This window comes from Tachysurus vachellii, chromosome 8, assembly GCF_030014155.1.
Source record: "Tachysurus vachellii isolate PV-2020 chromosome 8, HZAU_Pvac_v1, whole genome shotgun sequence".
In the NCBI taxonomy this organism is placed as follows: domain Eukaryota; kingdom Metazoa; phylum Chordata; class Actinopteri; order Siluriformes; family Bagridae; genus Tachysurus; species Tachysurus vachellii.
In genome coordinates this window covers 7645250-7669385 of record NC_083467.1, presented here as the reverse complement: position 1 = coordinate 7669385, position 24136 = coordinate 7645250, and the positions used below count along the sequence as shown (strand labels likewise).

At 35.9% G+C, this 24136-nt stretch overlaps 2 protein-coding genes across 7 annotated transcripts in view; both read right to left on the bottom strand.

The window, feature by feature from the left end:
- The window catches only part of LOC132849973 (MORC family CW-type zinc finger protein 3-like), a 62783-nt gene extending 57501 nt beyond the window's left edge, over positions 1-5282 (bottom strand). Inside the window, exons 1-9 of one of the 5 annotated variants that reach the window (XM_060876020.1) lie at positions 4151-4334; positions 3776-3880; positions 3053-3125; positions 2037-2169; positions 1667-1890; positions 1284-1440; positions 830-974; positions 587-715; positions 334-453 (exon numbers count right to left, since the gene is read on the bottom strand). In XM_060876020.1, coding sequence (XP_060732003.1) covers positions 334-453; positions 587-715; positions 830-974; positions 1284-1440; positions 1667-1890; positions 2037-2086 — 825 coding nt within the window. In that variant the 5' untranslated portion in view covers positions 2087-2169; positions 3053-3125; positions 3776-3880; positions 4151-4334. Of the gene's footprint in view, positions 1-333; positions 454-586; positions 716-829; positions 975-1283; positions 1441-1666; positions 1891-2036; positions 2170-3052; positions 3126-3775; positions 4084-4150; positions 4335-5119 lie in introns of those variants that run through there. The other 4 variants (XM_060876022.1, XM_060876017.1, XM_060876018.1 and 1 more) reach the window with 4 other exon arrangements.
- A 3761-nt stretch (positions 5283-9043) lies between these two features.
- Positions 9044-23367, bottom strand: LOC132849974 (MORC family CW-type zinc finger protein 3-like). 2 transcript variants are annotated; one of them, XM_060876024.1, is made up of 20 exons: positions 23226-23367; positions 22154-22226; positions 20655-20787; positions 19170-19393; positions 18766-18922; positions 18306-18450; positions 18065-18193; positions 17812-17931; positions 17203-17300; positions 16342-16443; positions 16045-16173; positions 15331-15402; positions 15203-15245; positions 14483-14587; positions 13039-13099; positions 12894-12921; positions 12692-12808; positions 11902-12595; positions 10578-10851; positions 9044-10398 (listed from the first exon to the last, which is right to left on the bottom strand). In XM_060876024.1, the coding sequence occupies exons 1-20, from the start codon at positions 23337-23339 to the stop codon at positions 10340-10342; spliced, it is 2877 nt and encodes a 958-aa protein (XP_060732007.1). In that variant the 5' UTR covers positions 23340-23367; the 3' UTR covers positions 9044-10339. The 2 variants fall into 2 exon arrangements, with proteins under 2 accessions (XP_060732007.1, XP_060732006.1); XM_060876023.1 differs by having other exon boundaries at positions 11902-12808.
- Between the last annotated feature and the right edge of the window lie 769 nt (positions 23368-24136).

Here is a 24136-nt window from a genome sequence, read left to right as displayed (position 1 = left end):
TCCTATATATAAAATAACCTAGATGTATCCTTTGTTAGAATCTAGTCATAAAATAACTCTAGAATGTGGTGGATAATGAGTATGGTTTACTGCTGTCTTAAACACTCCAGGGTCCCTGGTTGGGTCCTGTCTACTCTCATGTCATAAAAACTTTGCTAGCCTCTAGCTGTCGATAAATGTGTGCATGGTGGCTATACATACAGTACAACCATTAAACTGTAACATTTTTCAGTATAGTTAGCTTTCATTTTTTTCCCAACTTCTCAACTTAAAAATTAAAAAAATAGACTCCTGCGTTCTTGTGTTAGGGATTAAAAACTCTATTATCTTTACCTTACGCTGACAGGCAGCAGGTTCATAGGCTTTGATGAGGCGGTTTTTGTGATACATCATCAATCCATAATGTTCTTTGCTTATTGTGTTGTAGCCAAAGGTGATTTTAATTCCATTTTTCTGAGACAAAGACTTAAGAATCATGCCATAAAAATATTAAATCTGTTTCATTATACAGTAATAATAATAATCATTCAACAGATATCATATAACACACACTACATATTATAGCAAATATTTGGCAAAAGGATACGAGAAATGTTGGTTTGTACGTGTCCTGAATGCTAAATGCTAGGCTTTTGGAGATGAGCTGAGTTTTCACCTTCTGCCCACGTATAATAATATGCATTTTAGGCTTTAGGTACAAGATACTGCTGTATGCCTGAATTTAAAGAAAAATAAACACAAATGTGACCATGCAGTCAGCACTGATATCTCAGTAAGATGGCAAATGAGGAAAATTAATTATTTTAATATTCAGTGGTTTAAATCTCACCCGCAGGGAATATTCACTCTCTGATGGTGATATCTGGCTCTCTGGCCCCTTATTTGGAACTTTTCTGCCTTCATTAACATCAACAGGGAGCCGAATATCATAGCGATCCGTCAAGAAGTCAAATTCCAATTCACCCGAGGACATTCTAAGGCAGAACAAAGGTAATTATCGTAAAACCAAATGAAGAGCACCTGACATTACAGAGCACCTGACAACCAATGACAAACATTTAATAAACATATATGAACTGTAAATGTTATGATGACATAAAAATAATGTTGTGATAAATGTATAATTTAACCCAGAATCTTCTTAGTGATTTAATCAGTGTGGTCTACAATGTATTCAACATTACATTTGTAAAATAAACATGACAAAGGTATAAACTACAGTGCTTCTGTACATTCTATTCATTTTATCCCCTATTTCTTTCTTTCTCTTTAATCAAGGTTACTTGCGAAGGTTCCAGATGATGATGCGAGTTCCTGTGGAGTTGGTGCAGTATGGGCCATTAATGGTATTGAACTCAGTTAGCAGTTCTTCCTTAGTGCTAAACAAAGAATAGGTGAGAATATCATGGAGACACTCTTCATACTTCCGTGGACCACCGAGTGAGCAAAAAGGTTAAGGACCAAACTGTACAGAAGAACATTTAAACTCTCAGAAAGCATTTAAATATTCATAAGTGATACTGTTTTCATGCCTATTGTTTTCATTCATGACCTTCTTTCTTCTGTAGTAGTAAACATGTCTGCTTTATGAAATTCTTGTTCAATGCACATATCCACTCACATCACCAATCAAAAGTTCTCTTTAATCTCTCTACAAATAGGATATCAGTCTCTCCAGCAGTTGTGAATGTGACAATAGGCACTATGACATTCTGTGCTCCTGTCCTCTCGAGGTAAGTCTGTGACAGAAGACCCACACACATGATGTTGTCTTTCTTCGAGAACACGATGGCATCCTTCCCCAAGCGCATGGAGCCGGACTTAAACCCGTTACCATAAAGACCAACTGGAACATGGCCTTTTACCGCTTGCTTATCACTGAAGCCAAAACTAAGAGAGAGAGAGAGAGAGAGAGAAAATATGAATCATTGGATATGTGTCCTTGTAATTAAAAAACAGCAGTTAAAGTAAAAACTTTATCCATATGGACAACTTGGACAATATGGATAATGTAGGCTTCATGAACACTCTCCTACCTGAGCATTTTGTGCATCTTGTCATAATCCATGCCTTTTCCATTATCCATGAAGATGAAGCAATCCTGGCCTTTGAACACTGTTTTATCTATCCAGATTTGCTTTGCACTTACATCTGGGTCATAAGCATTGTCTGTTAATATAGAAGAAATACGGGAAAAATTAAATACAATCACTCATACTACTTGCCTGTTTCCCACTTCTTGGGAGTGTTTGGATTCCTAGTTAGCTGTGACAGGCATTGAAAAATGCAAACAAATCCCAAAACAAACTCCCTCTGGAGTCATGAATGGATCGACTCAGTTGCTGCCTCTGATTTGCATAAGTTCATTCAGCTGAACCTTTTATTCCCCATGTTGCAAATCAGGTTCTTGTCACACACACCAGAATCCCTTGCATATATTTTGTGACTACTGATTACTAGTAAATGAAATGAAATGAGTGCAAAATATTGGATAGTGAATATACTGTATGTTTACTGTATATTTACAGATAATGCTGTAACATGTTCAGAATTACAGATGGAAATGCCAGAATAAAATTCCAAATGTTGAGTCCTGATATTGATGGGCATTTAGAGGAGAAAGAATACAGTACACACCATTATTGTTCTGTTATGGATGCCTTGAACGTGTAAAGCCATCAATAATGCTAAAGCAGGAAGTAATGAAATGAAGATGGGGGGTGGGGTGGGAGTGCATTACAAAATCCCAAAGTTTTTGCTCAAAAAGGTTATAAATTAGATTGTTCCTTTTTATGTTAATATTATGATTGGTCATCTAGTGCCCTGTAGTGTTTATGAAATTTCAATTGATTACATGGCTTTTAATTATATGATGTGAATGAATGAGAATAAAAATTGGAATTGAGGAATTAACAAAAAAAAACAGGTCTGTCTTTCAGAAAATGGCAAAGTTATATTACTCATTAGTATGCAGGCCAATTATAGTTTTGTACCAGTACCTGATCGAACAGACATATAAAGAGTAATAAAACTGGAATGAATGGTGACTCACCAATCAGGGCTGCTATAGCGCTGAAGGGCCCAGTGTGGCTTGTAGAGTTTGTATGCAGATAACGTGGACTAACCTTTAATCAGGGAAATATTACATGAAGAAGCTATAATTACACTCCTAGACATATACAGTAGAAAATTTGAAAATAATAGTGATGAAATAAACACATGGAGGATGTTGCAATGCTATGATATCTCCAAAGTTAACCTCACAAAAAAACACAAAACTGAAGCACAAAGTATGTGATACAAATTATGATTTAATTATCCATTTCTCATGACAAGTTCTGTGTTTTTCTCTTAACTTCAAGAAAAAGAAAAAAGAGATAGTTAATTGGTGCTATAAAGTTTAGTAAAACCTCTTGCAATGTCAGCTTAATAATAAATGCTTAATGTGACATTGCAAGAGGTTTTACTAAACTTTAGTGTGCTCACACACATACACAGATTTTTTTAAGGTGGACCAAAAAATTCTAGGATGTAATTTACGGACTTGTCAGTGTGTAAGTGTATAAAGCCGCCTTCACACTGCACACGACAAACGGACACGACTGTCGGATTTCGCCCCCTAGTGACAGTCGCACGGAATATGCAATATAATCGTGTAGACGTCAACATGGGAGAGAAGTTAATTCTCGCGGTCTCGGAAAACCCATTACTAGATGATCGTGAAAAAAATGTTCTCCATTAAGGCGCAACTCTTGCACTAAACGGTGATACTCACCGAGACTTTTTCTCCGAGTCAGGTGGTGTTTTATACACACTGATTTGCAATGTTTTCTTTGGCGTCTCCAGTAAAAGAGAGTAAAAGCAAGAGCCTGTATTCTCCCTCCATTTATCGTGGTGAATGAAGGAAATTAATTAATGAAGGAGTAAATACAAACAATCAATACAACAATAAATCCAGAAAGACCGTGAATAATTTTTGAGGAAACATGGACACAACATTAAAAATAATACAATATAAATATTAATAATTTATTACTTTTTTTTATCAATAACAATGTATTTAAAACAAAAAGTTTTTGTTAAAGTTTAAAAAATACTAAAGTTAATATTAATACTTTTCAATAATTCTTATCATCTCGCGCACACGAACCTGATAGGACAACATTAGAATACATCACATCCGGTCGGCATATCGGATGCGGTGTAGTCGCACAAGTTCAATTTTTTTAACGGATCTAACGCTCAAATCGGATCCGAAAATTATGGATCCGCAGGTGGTCGGCACCTCACGCAGCGACCTTGCGACTCTCCATAGGAAATGAATGACTTCCGGTTTATCTGCGGTCGTTTGTCGTGTGCAGTGTGAAGGCGGCTTAAGTTTTGTGTCATCGGAAAAGAAACAGCTCTCTGGTAGTGTTATTTAAATGAGCCAAATTGTTTACGACCTTAAAGCACGTTATGATTAACCACAACTAAGTAAACAGCATGCTGCGAGGAAAAAGAAGTCTCACTAAAAGTCAGAAAACAGGACGTTTTTGATTTTTTTCTTTTGTGTGCGCGTGCGCGTGTTATATATACATACATTGTGGTTAATCATAACGTGCTTTGAGGTCGTAAACAATCTGGCTCATTTAAATAACACTACCAGAGAGCTGTTTCATTTCCGATGAAACAAAACTTATACACTTACACACTGACACGTCCGTAAGTTTCATCCTAGAATTTTTGGTCCACCTTAAAAAAAAAAATCAATGTCGCTTCATTATACACTAACCATCGCCATCTACAGGCGACACACTGCTACTTCATTAGCGTTTTAAAGTGGATTAGAACAAAACGGACAATTTCAGGGACGCAGTGTTATACCCAGAATGTTCATCTGTTGTTCAACAAGGTCCTTTAACAACATTATGTCACTGACAACTTTACTTGATGGTTGCCAAATAAGGACAAATGATGACTGTGTGTATCACCCAAATATGTATACTCAGGCACGTATGAACGTTTATTTAATCTCACAGGGACTACACATCGCTTTGGTATTGTTTTGCACTTCTCGGCCACAGTATATATGCTTTGCAGTTTGCTGCTTAAAGTTATAACATGAAGTTTTACTTACTGCGCTTATAGGTATTCCTCGCTCTGTCTCTGCTGCCATGGTTGTAAGGGAATGAAGCAGGTCTGAGTGGGCGGGGCCAAGTGCGCAGGTATCTGATGCAAAACACCTGAGCATGTGACAGTAGAATTTGCAATTGATGAAAAGTCACATATCAGGATCAGGAAAATTGTAGTCACAGAAAAAAACAATTGCGCACTTTTCTCGTCCACAAACACAAGACAACAGTTACACCTCTGAAATGATTTATTTCAGGTGCACAAGTCCTATTCTATAAATCCCAATTTAAGAAACTATTACGCTCATGCATTCTGCAATAGTTGCTCTGAATGTGGTGCAAAACATCCACATACCCTAGCACCAGATTTTCTGATGTAACCTTTAGGTATTAGTTTTTTTTTTTTGCAATTATACCTTCGTAAGTTTCAAGACTGCCGCTTTTCAGTGCCAGTTTTTGGATACATTTTAATCCTAATTTGTCTTTTTAACCCAATCGATACTTCAGATGGTTATGTTAGCTTCTGTCTCACAGTTAAAATGAACAACATGAATATCCAGAGAGACTGTTTATACTGCTAATGCTGTTCATTTCAGGACTCAGTTCCTAAACGTCTATGAATGAAAAACGATTTGGACCACAAAAACCTGGCTTACTAATAGGTTTATTATTAATAATGCTATTATTCTTTGTATTTTGTATTCACTTCATCTAACAGGAGTGGAACTGATCTAGGTCTTTTTCTGTTGTAGTCCATCCTCCTCGTGGTTTGACATGTGCATTTAGATAAGATGCTTTTCCTGTTATCGTGGTTGTACAGAGTGCTTATTTTAGTTACTATTATTGTCAAGATGTTTCAGACTGCAGACCTGCCGTATGGGGTCAGAATTGTTTCGTTATTCTGAATAAATATACTATGATCCACAAATAGCCCTGCGATGGGTTGGCACTCCGTCCAGGGTGTATCCTGCCTTGATGCCCGATGACGCCTGAGATAGGCACAGGCTCCCCGTGACCCGAGGTAGTTCGGATAAGCGGTAGAAGATGAATGAATGAATGATCCACAAATAAATATAAAGAGTTTCACAAATATTTTTTAAATCAAGAAATGCACAATAAGCAAACCGTAAATATATGTTACACATTTCACAAAAAGAAATGAAATTCACAAATAAATAAAATTCCGACTCCGCCCACCGTCTACTCCAGCCAATCGGACAACGGTCTCGTGGCGCTGACCAATCGTGGCACGGTCTATTGGCTGGAGTAGACGGTGGGCGGAGTCCAGCTATTTGTGGATTCTTGTGCACGTCTTGACGTTAGAAATGTTTCAAATCCACAATTGCACAGAACGCAATCCACAAATGAGCAGGAAGCCATTCACAAATAAATACAATTAAATATATATTTATAATTATTTTTTTTTATTTGCAAATCCCATTTTATTTATTTGTGAATTTCATTTCTTTTTGTGAAATGTGTAACATATATTTACGGTTTGCTTATTGTGCATTTATTGATTTAAAAAATATTTGTGAAACTCTTATTTTTATCTTATCATAGTATATTTATTCAGAATAACGAAACAATTCTGACCCCATACTGCCACACATACAATGGCACCTATGCACCTATTTTTTAAGGGGCCACAGCATGTTCAACACAGAAACATGTGGCATTGAGAGAAAATGGATTTTGAAAGATCATCTTTGTACACCGCGGTAGGTAATTGCACATTGCAAGATTTGTGATCTTTTCAGGTACAGGGGGTTTCACTGACAATGCTGTAATTCTTTGGCAAAATGAACATTAACATCCTCCAGAGAATTGATTCAAGCATATTTATTAAATACCTGTAATTGCATAAATAAATGTAAATATCCGGAAACATTCCAATACACAATACTTTTAAGAATATCAGCAATCTGACTGATTGTGATATGTTGTTTAAAAAATGTTTTTAGCATCAGCATTAAGTATGATAATTGATAAATCCAGAGTGTTTTAAACAATCATACAGTATATGGTGTGTTTGTGGGCTCTGGTGTCTCACTCATTTACTTGCTTACTTATACAACAGTAGATGTTCAAGGCTTAGGTCAAACTGCATCAACAATTAATGAATGAACTGAAGACATGTTATTCTCATGTGCACAGATATAATTTAAAATCAGAAAGTAGTATGCAACTAAAAACTGTAAAATCTGTAGCCTAGTAAATAGAAAATACAACTTCCTGGTAGGATACATAGTCATTAGACATTTTCCCCCCTTATACTTATTTAGTTTGGTGTCTATGATTACCGGGTCATCCATGAAACCCTCCCCAACATGAATCACAAACTCTTTTTTATACATAACCTTTAAGGTCCAGCAATACATACATACATACATATACATATATATGTATACAATACACACCATGTAAAAACAGACTAGCTCAGCATCTTTGTAAAGATCTTTAAGAAACAAAGATCTAAAAAAGAAATTCTTTGTTTTATGGGAAATAATTTTATAACAGAGTAAGTAATATATTAACAAAGTAATAACCATAAGTTTTAAATATTCAGTGAGATCTGTAAGTTATATACATTTTACATAGTTTGTTTAAGGTGCATTTTAAATTCTGTTTATTTCATGTGTATGACTATTTTATCTGTTTATATACAAGCACCAAATAGTGTTTCCCCTAGGAGTGATTATTCAATTCAATTCAATTTATTTGTATAGCGCTTTTAACAATTCCTACTGTCTCAATGCAGCTTTACAGAAGTATGGAAACAGAAGACAGAGAAAAAAGAAATAAATAATAATGAAGAAAACCCATCCTCATTTGGGTGACACTGGACAGTAAATAATGTAAATGTAAATAATGTCCTTTTTAAAACTTTATAAAAATATATAATGTCCTTTATAATAGTGCAACCGAGAGATCCTGAGGAACTAATGGGTCATTGTAAATTCTGAGTTCAGGGCAGACCTGATTGTTGATAAAGACCAGACCATGCAGATGACTGACACAACATTGGTTCAAAGAAAGCATGACAGTCTCAGTGCGGCTCCATCCACAACTATCCCATGAGACACTGGCTGACCATGCAGATCAATCCATGGCAGGGTGAACACCGGGCGCGAGACTCCAACCAGGGGTAGAATATCAGGATTGACGAAGTAGCTCTCTAAGAAGAGACAAACAGGCTAGGAACTCTGAGCTCGGGAGTGGCATATATATAGTCAAATTTCACATTAACTATAAAATTATACTACTGACCAACAGTATAAAGCACTGAATGTCCTTGAACCACAGTATGAGGTCACAAGAAGAAATATTGAGGTATTCTTTACACTTCTGTGATGGTGCACAAACAGGAAGTCAGCAACCATAGTGAAGGAAACCACAACAAATAGTTTCCAGGAAAAAAAAGAAGTAAAACAATAAATGAAAATTCAAGTTTCTTTTTTGTTTTATTTAAACATTACATGTGTACCAAATCCTCATTTATGAATAGACAGTTACAAAAACAGACCAGGAGGATAATAATATAAGAAAAAGAAACAATGAAAAAATTAGGCATTACAAAAAGAATTAATAATTTAGAATCTTTAAGAAAACATTTATAACAAGATCATTTGTTTTGCTTGATTGTATAGTGAAGTAATTATACTGACATACGTGTCCTTTAGTGACACGTTTTCGGTTTGCGCAGGAAACCCTTCCACAATCCCACTAAAGGATGTGTCCTAGTTTGCACTGGTTAGTATTGAAAACACAAGATCAACAATTAGAGTTGCTCTTACCTTGAACACAGGTATCCTTCGAAGTCCCTCGGTCTTCTAACAAAGGTTCTGCTCCAAGTTCTTCTACCTATTCTATTGATTGAATCTTTAGATGAAGGAGGCAGACAGACCTTTTTTGTCTTTTCAGGATCCTCACAATGGGAGGCCTTGTTTTTATTAAAAGTAGTGTAATGCAAATGTAATGTAAAAGAAAAGAAAATTTTAAACAAAATCTCCTTCAAATAGTCAAACAATTCTAGCATAAGTAGAAATAAGTAAAATGCAAAGATAAAACAAACCAGGAAACACTCTCCAAGTGTAAGCTTGCGTTTGTTCTCCTGATATAAGCAATAACAGAGTATAGTACACTGAGCTTGCCTCAACGTGAATGCACACTGGTAACTGGTTCTAAAACCCTATTTATAACATTTCTTAGTATGATCTCATAATGGTCATTCTGCTTCTGTCCGCATCCTTTCAGGTCTCTCATGATCTCATACTTTTGCAAAACATCCTGAGAAGTCTCCTAAGCTGCACGGCTGACTGTGTGTTCTTATTTGGCTGACACAAAGCTGCTGACACAAAACTTGTGATTTCTTTTTTAAGCTTTCACTGTTACTCTCTATCTTAATATCTAAACATACTAATGAAAATTATATAATTTCTTAATCACACAATGGTTACATAAATTCATATATAAAGGTAAATGAAACTTATCATTCTATAAAATGGAAAAGAAAATTCATATAAAGGTAAATGAAACATAATTCTATAATCTTCTTTCAGCAAGATGATGGGTCTTGATTCAACTGTCTAGGTACAGTGTCTGTTCCTCTTTGGGTTGACTCAGGTTCCTTCTAGGTCTTTTTCTTCACAGTTTTAATCAGATATATTCAATTTCTTTATGTCATATAACAATTTCCCCATTTCATTTAGTTTATTTTCCACAGCTTCCTTTTTCCTTGCTCTCTGTCTTTGTTGTCTTTTGTTTCTCTCTTTTTGCTGCATTAATTTCACTCTGTTTCTTTATAGTATTTAATGAGATTGTCACATAAGGATAACCAGATGCACATTGTATGGCAGTTACATGTAATATGGCAGTTACTCCACTCCTAAAATTTCTATTCACAAGAGACACCTGAATTAATTATATAAACATAATTAAATGTTATTAATGGTAAACTTGGGTCCAAATCAATTTCGAACAGTCCTCTGGCTGCACAACTTGCAATAGCTGCCTATCCATTTAATCAATCAAAAGGCAAGTAATAAAAATCTTCATGTTTTGTCAAAAACAACAGTGTATATAGTTATTTATGCATTAAAACTACTAAATGATTAATGTGACTTAAAGGTTTGTGCTCTTCTGGTCACCATTTTTTCTATGTAGATGCTGTCTCTGCAGGGGAGATCTCATTTACAACCTGATCGAGAATCTCATCAATGGCATCACAATCGCAATTCACCTGCTGAAGGTCCAGATCGGGGCGAGTTATCTTCATTTTCACCTAAAAGAGGAGAAACTCTGAGTTATTTGTGTTACAAGTAAAGGCTATGCGTTCTGTCTCAAAAGCCACATAATTACAGTTTTATATAATTTTGAACTGCACAAATTGTATACAGTATTAATACAGCTATATAATATAGATATTATATGTAATGTACTGCTCTAGAGTAGAACTCTTACTTGTCTGTAGGTTATTGTTGTCTTGCCCAATCTCTGGTCTGTCCTGTGTCTCATGCTGCTGTATACCAAGATCTGTCCTTCTTCCTAAGTTGGAGGCTTCTGCTGACGTTGTTGTACTTTCTTCATGGGAACATGTAGGAAAATCTGTCTGGACAACTCGATCTTCTGTACGTACCTTGACCTTTTCACTTTCTCTCTTCATCTCCTCTAAATCTTTCTTCAGGCTCTCACAGGAGGTTGACAAAGAGCAGTTCTCATTTTCTAGACTCTCCACCTGTGTGTGTGTGTGTGTGTGTGTGTGTGTGTGTGTGTGTGTGTGTGTGAGGATTTTGTACAAAGACAGAAGAAAAAAACTGTAGTTAGAGGACATGACACATTAAATGTTAAAAAAAATTATTTGTTTCGCTTTTACATACATTTTTCATCATGTCATTGAAATGTCCACTTCAGTAGACTGCATGCATTAATTGTGTTCAAACAAAAGTATTGCTTGAAAAAAGTTACTAAAATTGTTTAAAGATAGAAACGAATTTTATTGAGCATATTTTCTAGTTATGTTTCTATAATGACGTATATTAGTTCATTAGATCTATGGAATTTGGGAACGTATCCAGGGAACAAAGCCACACAAAATTGCATGCAAATGTACTTGCTTCTTCATGTGCAAGAAGCATCCGTTGCCATTTTTTGCATTCAGTGATTTGGGGCCAGTGGCTTCCAGGGCCAACCTGAATTCAGTGCCATAGTTTATAATCTATTTATCAACTTATTGAAATTCTTCAGGATTCTTCTATCAAGATAAGTTTTATCAAGAGTATCTAACACTGTTCTGATTTTAAAGAACTTGTTATTGTTTCCTGGGCCATGAGAATAATTAACAGGCATGGAATTTGCTCTCAAATCAAGACAACGGCATTCATCTGATGACTAGTACATTCCTGATCTTGGGTACCTGAGATATGACAATCATATCTATTCCAAGAGACGTCTTGAGTTTTTCATTTGTTAGGTCAGATCTTTTGGTGTACATACAGACTGGTGTTTACTGTAATATATAACAGGTGACTTGAAAATGTGTAAGTCTATTGGATCCACTCCCTCAACATTCAGAGTACACCCTCCTAACAAAGGGGGCAGGCTTGCCTTAAATCAGTTGTTTATGGTTTTCTGCTCTTGAACATCCTTTTTCAGTCAATTAAGAAGCTTTTATTGTCATCTTAATCATATACAGCTGACGCAGTTCATACTGAAATGAAGCAATGTTCCTCTATGACCATGGTGTCTGTTATTCATTATTCTGATCACCACAATAGGCTTCACCCACCTTAACCTGTAGCTCTTCTCGCTCCTTGTTTCTCTGGTCAATTTCCCTTAACAGAATGTCCATTTGACAAGCCAGATCATCATCACACTCTAACATAGATTGCTGGCCTTTTCTCTCCCTCTCTTCTTTTTCCAACTTCAGCCCACTAAGCTCTTCTTGGAGCAGCTTTATCTCCTTCTTGCCCTGCAAATACAGCACTTTGTAGTCTTGTGCCTCCTTTGGGCTGGTCATGCTTTGGTTGAGCTCCAGCAACTGGCTCCTTAGCTCATCCACTTGTGAGTCGAGGGAAAGCAACTGAGCGCGGCTCTCATCTCTCTCCTTTGTCACCTCCTCCAGGAGTTCCAGCAGTTTGTCCTGTTGCTTCTGGGCCTCCAACACATCAAGAACTGAGCTTTGCAGTTTTGTTGAAGTCTGACATCCTTGCCTTATATCATCTGAGACCTCCATATGCTTTAGTTCTTCTTCTGACTCAACTGTACTTGGAGATAGTTTTGAGCTTGGTACACTCTTCTGCTGGACTCTTATTTCCTCATTTCTTATCAGTTGTTTGTTTGTATTCCTCTTGAGATTATTTTCAGATTCAGAACAACTGATAACATTTTCTCCATCTGTGCTCCCCTTTTCTTTTTCCATCCTTTCTCTATCTCCCTCGTCCTCCTTTACCTGTTGAGTCTGGGTTGCAATGCTGGTATCCCTGAAGGATACATGGAGCAAAGTTGTTTCATTAAATTTCTGTGTTACTTGATCACAAACATCAACAGAATTGTTTAGGATTTGTGGGGAACAGAACTCAGGTAAGGCTGTGGATGTTGATGGCCTGCTTGGTGAGTTGCTTCCAAAACTGTCTCCTATTCTGGCTCTCTTCATTTCTACATTCTCTTGGCTCGGGCCAATGGGTTTCTTTTTCCTGAAATTAAGGATAAATGCTATGTAATTGTGAAGGAGCAGGAGACAGGGTATGTGATGGAGAGATGTCTTGAGAGATACAGTACCTTGTTGAAATAGGTGAGGGAGCGGGATCTTGATGAGACCAGAAACGGGTACAGTTAATGATAGATTCACACTGGTAATACTTGAATCCAATAACTACAGTAAGGAGACATACTGTATATACACACATGAAAAATTGGTCCTCACCTGCATTTCTCTGTCGACGGGAGTTAGGAGTCGGGGAGTAAGGTGTTCCTTGGACAGGGCTCTGTTGAGACAGTGAGTGTGGTATAAAAGCAGTTCCTACACTGTGGGGTAGGTTCTAGGATAGGGCTGGGCGATAAAACGATAACGATATGTATCGCGATAGACACGTGATCGATATCAATAAAAAATGTGTTCGATAAAACCTTCAATATTTTTTATTCTTCGTCGGAAGAAAACAGAGGTTGCGAAGCTGGTCTGCTGGATTCCTCTTCAGTATCCGGCGACTGATAAGCAGAAAATGAGTGCCGATGAGTTACTTTTTCATATTTCTGCAGGTTTTATATTTCAAACAATGTTACTGTACTGTATCAGGTTTGTTTTTTATATTACAGATGTATATAAGTCTAACTCAGTTTTATTCATGTTTACAAAACACTGCACATATTTTAAAACACATTCACCAGAAGGTGAACAGATAGTGAACTTCCTAGCACTAAACTTGCACTAAATTCTCAGGTTTCTCCATGTTTATATTTAACACTGTGCACTATTTTATTACACTTTGTAAGCATTTCTTACATTTTCTTTCAGTTAAGAGATAATTGTTAAGTGTTCATTGTGACGTTAGACTTATGATTACATTTTAATTATTTGAGGTTTCCTGGTTGTTGACATTTCTGTCTTAATAACTGAGGGGATTATGATCAGAGGAAGGTTAAGTTTAAAATAAAAATGTTTAAATGTAATATATTTTTCTCCTGGTCTTTATTTTAAATGGGTCATAAAAAATATCAATAATTATCGATATCGACCGATATGAAACACTGATATCGCGATACAGTTTTCATTCATATCGCCCAGCCCTATTCTAGGATATTTGCATATAGTTGCATTAGCCTGTGTTTTGTGATTTTTGCCTGTTGATCCATAAGTGCTTTTATTTTTATTATAAGCAGTCCTCAGCATACCCTGGAACAAACGAAATTTATTAGACAAACTTACTGCCTAGGCAATACAATGTGTTTGTTCCCTTTTTCTTCTGATAATGATGTGCACATTCTACTTAAGTCCTAGGAATTAAGGCCACTTGATCACTATGAACTTGTTTTTCTCTTGTCATGTTACCCTTTCTATTGACAAATGTGACAAACACACTGACTACTGCCTACACAGTGTATCTGCTTTGTGTAACGTTTAACTGAACTTATTTCTAGCAAGTGAGGGAAGCTTCTGTAATATTTGGACAATGCTAGATTTTTAAAATCGTAAAATGAAAAATTCATTTTTATCCTCTCATTTAAAGTTAAAAGAGCTCTTATTGCAATATAAGTGCAATTACCATGAACTGCAATACAAGGTTTCTGAAGTGGTGTACAATACAATATAATACAAGTCTTGGAAATGCTGCATTAGTTCTAAAAAAATCTGAAATAAAAGTTCTCACGCCACGTTTGAGCTGGTGCATAAGGTCCTTTTGTGCCTTTAAGTGATCAGCTGATTCTTTGGTCAAAGCTAACTTCTCATCTGCCTCTTTCTGCTCCAGCTCTCTCTGTAAAAGACACCACACTACTCAGTTTATGGTACATTTAACACAGACAGTATTATAAAAAAGTAATCATTTTAGTATTCATATTAATTTACTGTCACATTATCATTATTATACAACTGATTCTCAAAACCAGAGTGGTTAAGTAATGGTGACGTATTTCAGTTCTGCTTAATGCTGGCAGTAATCCGCTTTATTTGGGTAAACATCCTTGTGGATCTGAAGCTTATACTGAGAACAATGGGGGTGAGGTGAGAATACACCATGGATGGGTTCTCAGTCCATTTGTGTATGATACCATGCACACACGCATTCACACAGAGCTTCTATTTCAATGTACCAACTTTTCCATTTTAGCAATCCCAAAATTTGAAGTGCACTGAGCACAAATGAACAAAATATACTCCACCAGTTGCTTAAAGCAACAATATGCAGCAACAACAACAACATTTATGCAACTGTAATAATAAGCCACTTTTTATAATCACTCTGATTGCTACAGGTGTTACGTGGCTCAGATTGAATACAAATGCCAGATAGAAAATGAAGTTTTTTACTGGATCTATACAGGGAGAGAACAAAAAGACACTTAACAAATCAAGTTAAAACATAACACACTTGCTGTCTGTTGTTATCCATCTGCAACTTCTGATTTTTCTCACTGTTTTAATACACATATGCAAGATTATATACATCATTATATGAGCATTATATATTTATTGTAAACAACAGGATGTATTACTTACTCCTGTTTGTAAGTTTTCTGGTATCTGGGTTCATCATCCTCATCCTCTGGCTCCTCTTCAACTGTACAAATCCTGAGAGAATCACGATTAATTTTGAGCAAATTATTGCAGTGCACACTTTCCTTGTGACTTAATCACAGTTTTTTAATATATTCTATATTTCAGATTTATTCCCCTCTCTGTGTTGTAATAACCCCCACACTGGAATAGATTTCCACTATATTTTGGAGCATGGCTATGATTCTCATTCAGCCCAAAAAAGCATTAGTAAGTTTAGGCCTGGCTTACAGTCAGCTTTCCAATTCATCCAAAAAAAGTGGGAGTTCTGTGCTTTCACAGTTCTGAGGAAGGCCAACCATGCCTTCATGGATTTATGCCTTATGCACAGGGGCATTGTCATGCTGGAACAGGTTTGGGCTAGACTCCTTAGTTCCAGTCAAGGGAAACCTTAATGTTACAGCATACAATGACATTCTAGGCAATTCAGTGCTTCTTCGTGGGAAAGTTTGGGGAAGAATCACATATGACTGATTTTAAGGTGTCCAAATAGTTTTGGCCATGTATTGTCAACCATGATCAAAATGTACAGTATTATAATCTTTTTTTCCTCTACATTATATACTATTATGCACACACAGATACATAAACACAAAAAGACAGAAACACTCACATGGAAACAGGGAAACACACAAAAATAGACATACACAGACACACCTGAACTGGGGATCAGGGTTTTTGTTGCAGAACCACTTATCTGGAAGCTGTGACAAATCAATGCCATCAGGAAGTTTTCGCCAATTCATACACTGATCACACTGCACCCAGTTTTGATCTGGATTCTTCCTGCAAGTCCACATACACACAGATTTTTATGCACCAACTCATATTCTCATAAACCTCAACCACCCTTTTATCAGTCTTAGGACTGATGTAGGAACATACAGACATTGCAACTACTGGCATACTGTGTGTGTGTGTGTGTGTGTGTGTGTGTGTATGGTAATTACTCACACATCTTCTTCAACAGGTACACTGCAATTGGATTTCTGACGTCTATAGCGGACTTCCTTCCAATATTCCTCAAGCTTATTACTTACATTGTGCATAGTTTTCCTGCAGAGAATAAAAAACATTAATTACACCAGATTCACTCCCCCACACAAAACACCTATCAATCACATTAATAAGCTAGGAATTTGTGCCAAACTACAGTTTCACAAACTGCATCTAAGACTCTGTATGTGTGTAACTGAAGACTCCACCAATGAATGCTATGATACTATAGTTGTACACTTGATGGCAGAAGGGAAACCAGTGTAAGCAGCTGATTTGTAACAGCAGGACCTGCACATAATCCCCAAACCGGCAAGTGAACTACTATTTAGAGTTAACAACTATTTGCAATTAATGCAACCTGCTCCAACTTAGAGAATTTGAGCTAGGCCATGGGATTGAGAGATGTTGAGATATTGACCACTAGAATAAGAGAACAATACATAAATCATCACAAGTAGAAGAAGTAGAGCATCTGAAAATTTGCATTGTAAACAGGGAAGGTGTTGCATCCTGTCAAGCCCAAACTCAGTCTGGGTGGTCTGACACTTCACCTCGCCAATATAGTAAAACCAGTCTAGCCAAAAATGTTAGACTTTTTGTAATAATATTGTAATATGTATAATATGTAATATGTATAATATGTAATATGTAATATGTATAATATTTTGTAATATTACAAAATGTGATCCTATGCAATACTTAGTCTTTTCTCTGTAGACATTGTTATAAGTATTGTTGTTTATTTATGATGACCTCTGTTGTAACTTTGATTGTGGACAACAATAACTACACACCTGAAACAATAACTATACACACCTGTATTCTTCTGTCATTTCAAAGTCCTGCTTGTTGTGCATTGGTGTAAGGTAGTCACATTCTATCACCCCAATAACTCGCACTCCTGTTTTGTTGGCCTGGTAACAGAACACAATAAACATTGTAAACTTTATGTGAATTATGTGGTATTATTAGTCTAGTGAAAAAGTATCAATGTTTTTATTGATAAAGACTTTTGTAAATGTGAATGTAAATGTGCCTATACATATATATATATATATATATATATATATATATATATATAAAGGTTAAAATAGCCTACATATATCCTTTGTTGGAATCTAAGTCATCAAATATCTCTAGAATGTGGTGCATAATGGGTAAAAGCATGGTTTACTGCTGACTGCTAGGGTCCCTATTTGGATCCTGTCTATTCCCATGTCATTGGCATTAGGTGTGTGCATGGTGGCTATACATACTGTACAGTACAACCATTAAAATGTACCATCATTCAATATAGTTAGCTTTCTTTTTTCTTCCCAACTTAAGAAAGTACTCCAAATATCTTCAGATGTTAATCTGGCACAATTCAACTATAGAGTGCTGCTGAAAGTTCCTGTTAGGAACTAAAAGCTCTATTATCCTCACCTTACGCTGACAGGCAGCAGGTTCATAAGCTTTAATGAGGCGGTTTTTGTGGTACATCATCAATCCATAATGTTCTTTGCTTTTTGTGTTGTAGCCGAAGGTGATTTTAATTCCCTTTTTCTGAGACAAAGACTTAAGAATCATGCCATAAAAATATTAAATCTGTTTCATTATACAGTAATAATATCTTAATCATTCAACAGATATCATAACACACTCTATATATTATACCAAATATTTGGCAAAAGGATACAAGAAATGTGGGTTTGTACGTGTCCTTAATGCTAAATGCTAGGCTTTTGGAGATGAGCTGAGTTTTCACCTTCTGCCCACGTATAATAATCTGCATTTTAGGCTTTAGGTACAAGATACTGCTGTATGCCTGAATGTAAAGAAAAATAAACACAAATGTGACCATGCGGTCAGCACTGATCTCAGTAAGATGGCAAATGAGGAAAATGAATGATTTTAATATTCAGTGGTTTAAATCTCACCCGCAGTGAATATTCACTCTCAGGTGCTGATATTTGGCTCTCTGGCTCCTTGTTTGGCTCTTCGCTGCCTTCATTAACATCAACAGGGAGCTGAATATCATAGCGATCCTTCAAGAAGTCAAATTCCAATTCACCTGAGGACATTCTAAGGCAGAACAAAGGTAATTATCGGAAAATCCAGTAAAGAGCACCTGACATTTACAGGAGCACCTGACAACCAATGACAAACATTTAATAAACATATCTGAACTGTAAATGGAATGATATGAAAATAATGGTGTGATAAATGTATAATTTAATAATTTAACTCTTTAACAATCAGTGTGGTCGACAATGTATTCAACATTACTTTTGTAAACTAAACATGACAAAGGTATAAACTACAGCGTTTCTGTAATTTCTATCCACTTTTCTGTTTTTTTTATTCCCTATTTCTTTCTCTCTCTTTAATCATGGTTACTTGCGAAGGTTCCAGATGATGATGCGAGTTCCAGTGGAGTTGGTGCCGAATGTGCCATTAATGGCACTGAACTCAGTTTGCAGTTCTTCCTTGGTGCTAAACAAAGAATGGGTGAGAATATCATGGAGACACTCTTCATACTTCCGTGGACCACTGAGTGAGCAAAATGGTTAAGGACCAAACTGTACAGAAGAACATTTAAACTCTCAGAAAGCATTTAAATATTCATAAGTGATACCATGATATTAGTGAAAACCTTGTTATAGGCATTTACTGTTTTCTATTCATTACTTCTTTCTTCTGTAGTAGTAAACATTTCTGCTTTATGAAATTCTTGCTCAATGCACATATCCACTCACATCACCAATCAAAAGTTCTCTTTAATCTCTCTACAAATAGGATATCAGTCTGTCCAGCTTCTGTGAATGCGACAATAGGCACTATGACATTCTGTACTCCTGTCCTCTTGAGGTAAGTCTGTGACAGAAGACCCACACACATGGTGTTGTTTTTCTTTGAGAACACGATGGCATCCTTCCCCAAGCGCATGGAGCCGGACTTAAACCCATTACCATAAAGACCAATTGGAACATGGCCTTTTACTGCTTGCTTATCACTGAAGCCAAAACTGAGTGAGAGAAAGAGAGAGAAAGAGAGAATATGAATGATTGATATGTGTACCTGTAATTAAAAAACAGCAGTTAAAGGAAATACTTTATACATATGAACAAACTGCATCTTCAGATAAAGTGTATTACTTATCGTTGCTGTCGGGCGGAATCCTCGTATCTCCAAAACCATTATTTTTCAGGAAATTAAAAAGACGCCGTATTTTTTTGAGTTATTAAACATTGTATTGTTAAATTTGTTATTATACCTTATATTGCTATCATACTGTTGTGTACCAACATCAACACAACATTTTCCCAAAGTCACGTTTTATCGGAGATACAAGCTTTATGACTTGGGAGCAGGGAGATACGAGATTATGCTGTCATTGATAAGAACGGTACGGACACAGACGTCGCTGCTGCCAGCAGTGTTCAATAAAGTCTGCGGTCACGTTGAGCCTTTTGACAAGAGACAAGGCTTCAATAGTTAACCAAAGCTAATGACTGTAGTTACATACATCTTCCTAAACTCTATTTTAAAGGTTTAAGAGCTATAAGTGATGCAATACAAAACACGATAAACTGATTAGGATGTCTAATAGGTGGAAATTAGTCTAATCTGCTCGCAAACTGTGGTATAGTGCAATACACCTCCTTTCCAGTTAGTGGCACTATGCACCTATGTGATTGAACAGCGTATGTATGTATGTGGAGAGGAAGAAAAAAATCGCGTGTGAAGAAGTGGAGTAAAGAAAAGATATTGTTAACCTTGGCTGTGACTACTTTGTTCTTACTACGTACACAACACAAACTTACCTTCGTGGCTCACGAGTTTCTTTCTGCACAGAAGCATTACAGCTTACTGTACAGGCCTACTCAAATGTATCTAACCTAACTATTTTCACTTCTTAGTGTCCAAAAAACAGTGTTAATCTCTTAATCTTGAGGAGAAATATGCCGCGAAGCTCTCCCATGGAGTGAAGAAGAGGTGGAGTTACGAGATTTCTCAGACAGTTGAAGTGTCCAATGGAGTTACGAGATTTTTGAAGTGTCCAATGGAGTTAAGAGATTTGCGCTCAAGCTATTGTCAAGACTTTAGATTGGTTAATAAGTAAAAATAACAGACCCATGATTGGACTGACCAATAGCATCGATATGTGAAAAAATATGAAATTGACAAAATTTGGACATAGGAGTTTTCTGCGCGACAGCAACGTTATGTAGATTATCTAAAAAAACCTCTAAAGGATAATGTAGGCTTCATGAACACTCTCCTACCTGAGCATTTTGTGCATCTTGTTATAATCCATGCCTTTTCCGTTATCCATGAAGATGAGGCAATCCTGGTCTTTGATCACTGTTTTATCTATCAAGATTTGCTTTGCACTGACATCTGGGTCATAAGCATTGTCTGTCAATATAGAAGAAATACAGGGGAAAAAAAAATCAAATACTATCACTGATACTTGACTGTTTCCCCACTTCCCCGGAGTGTCTGGATTCCTAGTTAGCTGTAAACAGCATTTAAATAATAATAAACATGTTCAGAATTACAGATATACAGAAATACCAGAATAGAATTCCAGTTGAGTCCTGATATTGATCGGCATTTAGAAGAGAAAAAATACACAGCATTATTTTTCTGTAATGGATGCCTTGAATGTGTTAAGCCATCAATAAAGCTAAAGCAGGAAGTAATGTATCGAAGGGGGAAAGGCAATTTACAAAATCTTTTTTTTTTTTTTTTTTACAAAAAATTTACTTTTGCTTAAAAAGTTTATAAGTTAGATTGTTTGGTTTTATGTTAATATTACAATTAGTCATCTTTAACAAAAATATTTTCAACTATCAGTTGAGCCCCGTAGTGTATATAAAATTTCAATTCAACATGAATTGATGGGCATTTAGAGGAGAAAAAATGCACAGCATTATTTTACTGTTAAATGAGAGTTTTGATTTCAATCATGCTCTCTCATGTAGTTTGCTCTCGTGCCTTTTTTGTTCTCCTGATGTTAACACTTGTTTTTACTATATTTTCATGTCTCTGCAAGCACCCCAAGGACAAATACCAATGTAATTAAATCAACACAAATGTTAACCATCTGGGGGAAACAAATGACCACAACCCTGGCAGCTGCTTAATGTTTGGCTGCCCACATATCCTGAGAAAAATAAAATCTCTCTCTGTAGAGAGAGCTAACATTTTACCTTTCAACAGAAAAATAAAAATGTCATCAAATGGAGTCAATGCCTTTTCCAGAAAATAATATAATAGCATATAATTTGTATATTTACTACTTTTAAAGGTTATACAACAACACTGAAAGGCTACATATTAAAATAAAAATCAAATAAAATATGTATAGTTAAATTATAGGCTAATAATAACAGAAGACTGGAAAAAAATGTAAATGTAAATATGAATCAGGAAAGAGAAACCAAGTATTTACATTAGGAATGTTTGAAGGAAATGCATGCATGATATAGAGAGGTAAAATGTAGAATCTATTTATCATAAAAATATTGTTCAAAACTCTCATTTAAGCCCTGTACTGTATATGAAATTTTAATTGATTAAATGTCTTTTGATTAGAAAATGATGTTAATGCATTAGGATAAAAAGGGGAATTTGAGTATTTACAAAAAGGCAGGTCTTTCTTTCAGAAAATGCCAAAGTTATATTACTCATATGCAGGCCAAATATAGTTTTGTAAGAGTAAGAAACTCCTCAAACAGACATTTAAAGAGTAATAAAACTGGAATGAATGGTGACTCACCAATCAGCTCTGCTATAGCGCTGAAGGGCCCAGTGTGGCTTGTAGAGTTTGTGTGCAAATAATGTGGACTAACCTTTAATCAAGGAAACATTACATGTCAATGAAGAAGCTATAATCACACTCCTAGACTTATAATGTTAAAAATATAAAATAATACAGATGAAGAAAACACATGAAGCATGTTTCAATGTCTCTAAAGTTAACCCCTTTAAAAAAAACAGTTTAATTATCACGCTCAATAGACCTTGCTTTGCTTTTGGCATTTGATATACAAAAAGCCTTGAGAAAAACAACAATTTAAAAACGTTCAGAGATCTGTTTCATTTTCATTCACACTGGAACACCCATCAGTTTTATTCTAGAATTTTCTGGTCCATCTTAAAACGACAATGTCTCTTCATCAGAAATGAAACTCTTCTCTAGAGAGTAATGAACAGAAACTTAACAGCAGAAACATATCAGCATATGGGTTTTGATACCATTGTTACGTAGCTAACACTCCACTAATAATAAAAGCAATACTACTACTCTACCTCTTCTACTACTACTATTACTACTAATAATAATAATAACAATTTGTGAAATAACATTCCTCAGCAGTTTTTTTATTCTTTTATATAAGAATTGAACATATACACAATATGCCTTTGCGTTACAGAAAGTATAGCAATATTTCTATTTTGAGCACTCATGGTTTTTATTATACACTAACCATCGCCATCTACCGGCGACACGCTGCTACTTCATTAGCGTTTTAAGGTGGATTAGAATTATTTCACGAACAAACCGGACAATTTCAGTTGCGCAGTGTTATACCCAGAATTGTTCATCTGTTGTTCAGCAATGTCCTTTAACATCATTATGTCACTGACACCTTTATTTGATGGTTGCAAAATAAGGACAAATAATGACTGTGTGTGTATCACCCAAATATGTATACTCAGGCACAAATGAACGTTTATTTAATCTCACATGGACTACACATCACTTTGGTATTGTTTTGCACTTCTCGGCCACAGTATATATGCTTTACAGTTTGCTGCTTAAAGTTATAACATGAAGTTTTACTTACTGCGCTTATAGGTATTCCTCGCTCTGTCTCTGCTGCCATGGTTGTAAGAGAATGAAGCAGGTCTGAGTGGGCGGGGCCAAGTGCGCAGGTATCTGATGCAAAACACCTGAGCATGTGACAGTAGAATTTGCAGTTGATGAAAAGTCACATATCAGGATCAGGAAAATTGTAGTCACAGAAAAAAACAATTACGCACTTTTCTCTTAAACAAACACAAGACAACAGTTACACCTTCTGAAATGATTTATTTCAGGTGCACAAGTCCTATTCTATAAATCCCAATTTAAGAAACTATTACTCACATTTCTTTTGCAAGAGTTGCTTTGAATATGGTGCAAAACATTCACAGGCAAATGTGAAGCAAAAGTGACCTAGAGTTAGCTTTTACCTTTCGGAAAGCATGAAAAACTAACCTAATTACAAAACACCTATTAAACTGTGTTAGGTTTATGCATGATCAAAACAGCGAACACATCACTCCTATCCTACAGTGCATTGACTCCCAGTCAAATATCACATTCACTGTAAAATTCAATTACTGACCTATAAAACACTAAATGGGCTTGCGCCACAGTATGAGGTCACAAGAAGCAATATTGAGGTCACAAGAGGCAAGTACTTTTAGAGAAGACCACAGACAGGGGCTATATGCCTAAAGATAAGATGAGGTCTTCCTTGGTATTGAATGCCTGTGGATTTGGATACAGATGACCTTCAGTTTGGTGGATCTCAAACATGAGATGATGAACGAATACATATTGGTCAAAAAGTGTTTTTTTTTTCTTTTTCAAACAAGCACAAACAACAAATCATTTAAAAATTTAAATAGATATAATTTTTCTTGATGGAAATAGTCTTAAGGAATTATGCATCTCAATAGAAGTGGCTATAGTTGTTGATAATATTTTGCA

Excerpts from the sequence above, each read along its gene's own strand:
- LOC132849974 (XM_060876023.1), bottom strand. The coding sequence starts at position 23,339 with ATGCTCAGGTGTTTTGCATCAGATACCTGCGCACTTGGCCCCGCCCAC. Across the intron at positions 15,403-16,044 it reads AACCCTGATCCCCAGTTCAG|GATTTGTACAGTTGAAGAGG; the intron begins GTGTGTCTGTGT and ends TGATTCTCTCAG. Across the intron at positions 15,246-15,330 it reads CAGAAAACTTACAAACAGGA|TGAGAAAAATCAGAAGTTGC; the intron begins GTAAGTAATACA and ends GTATTAAAACAG.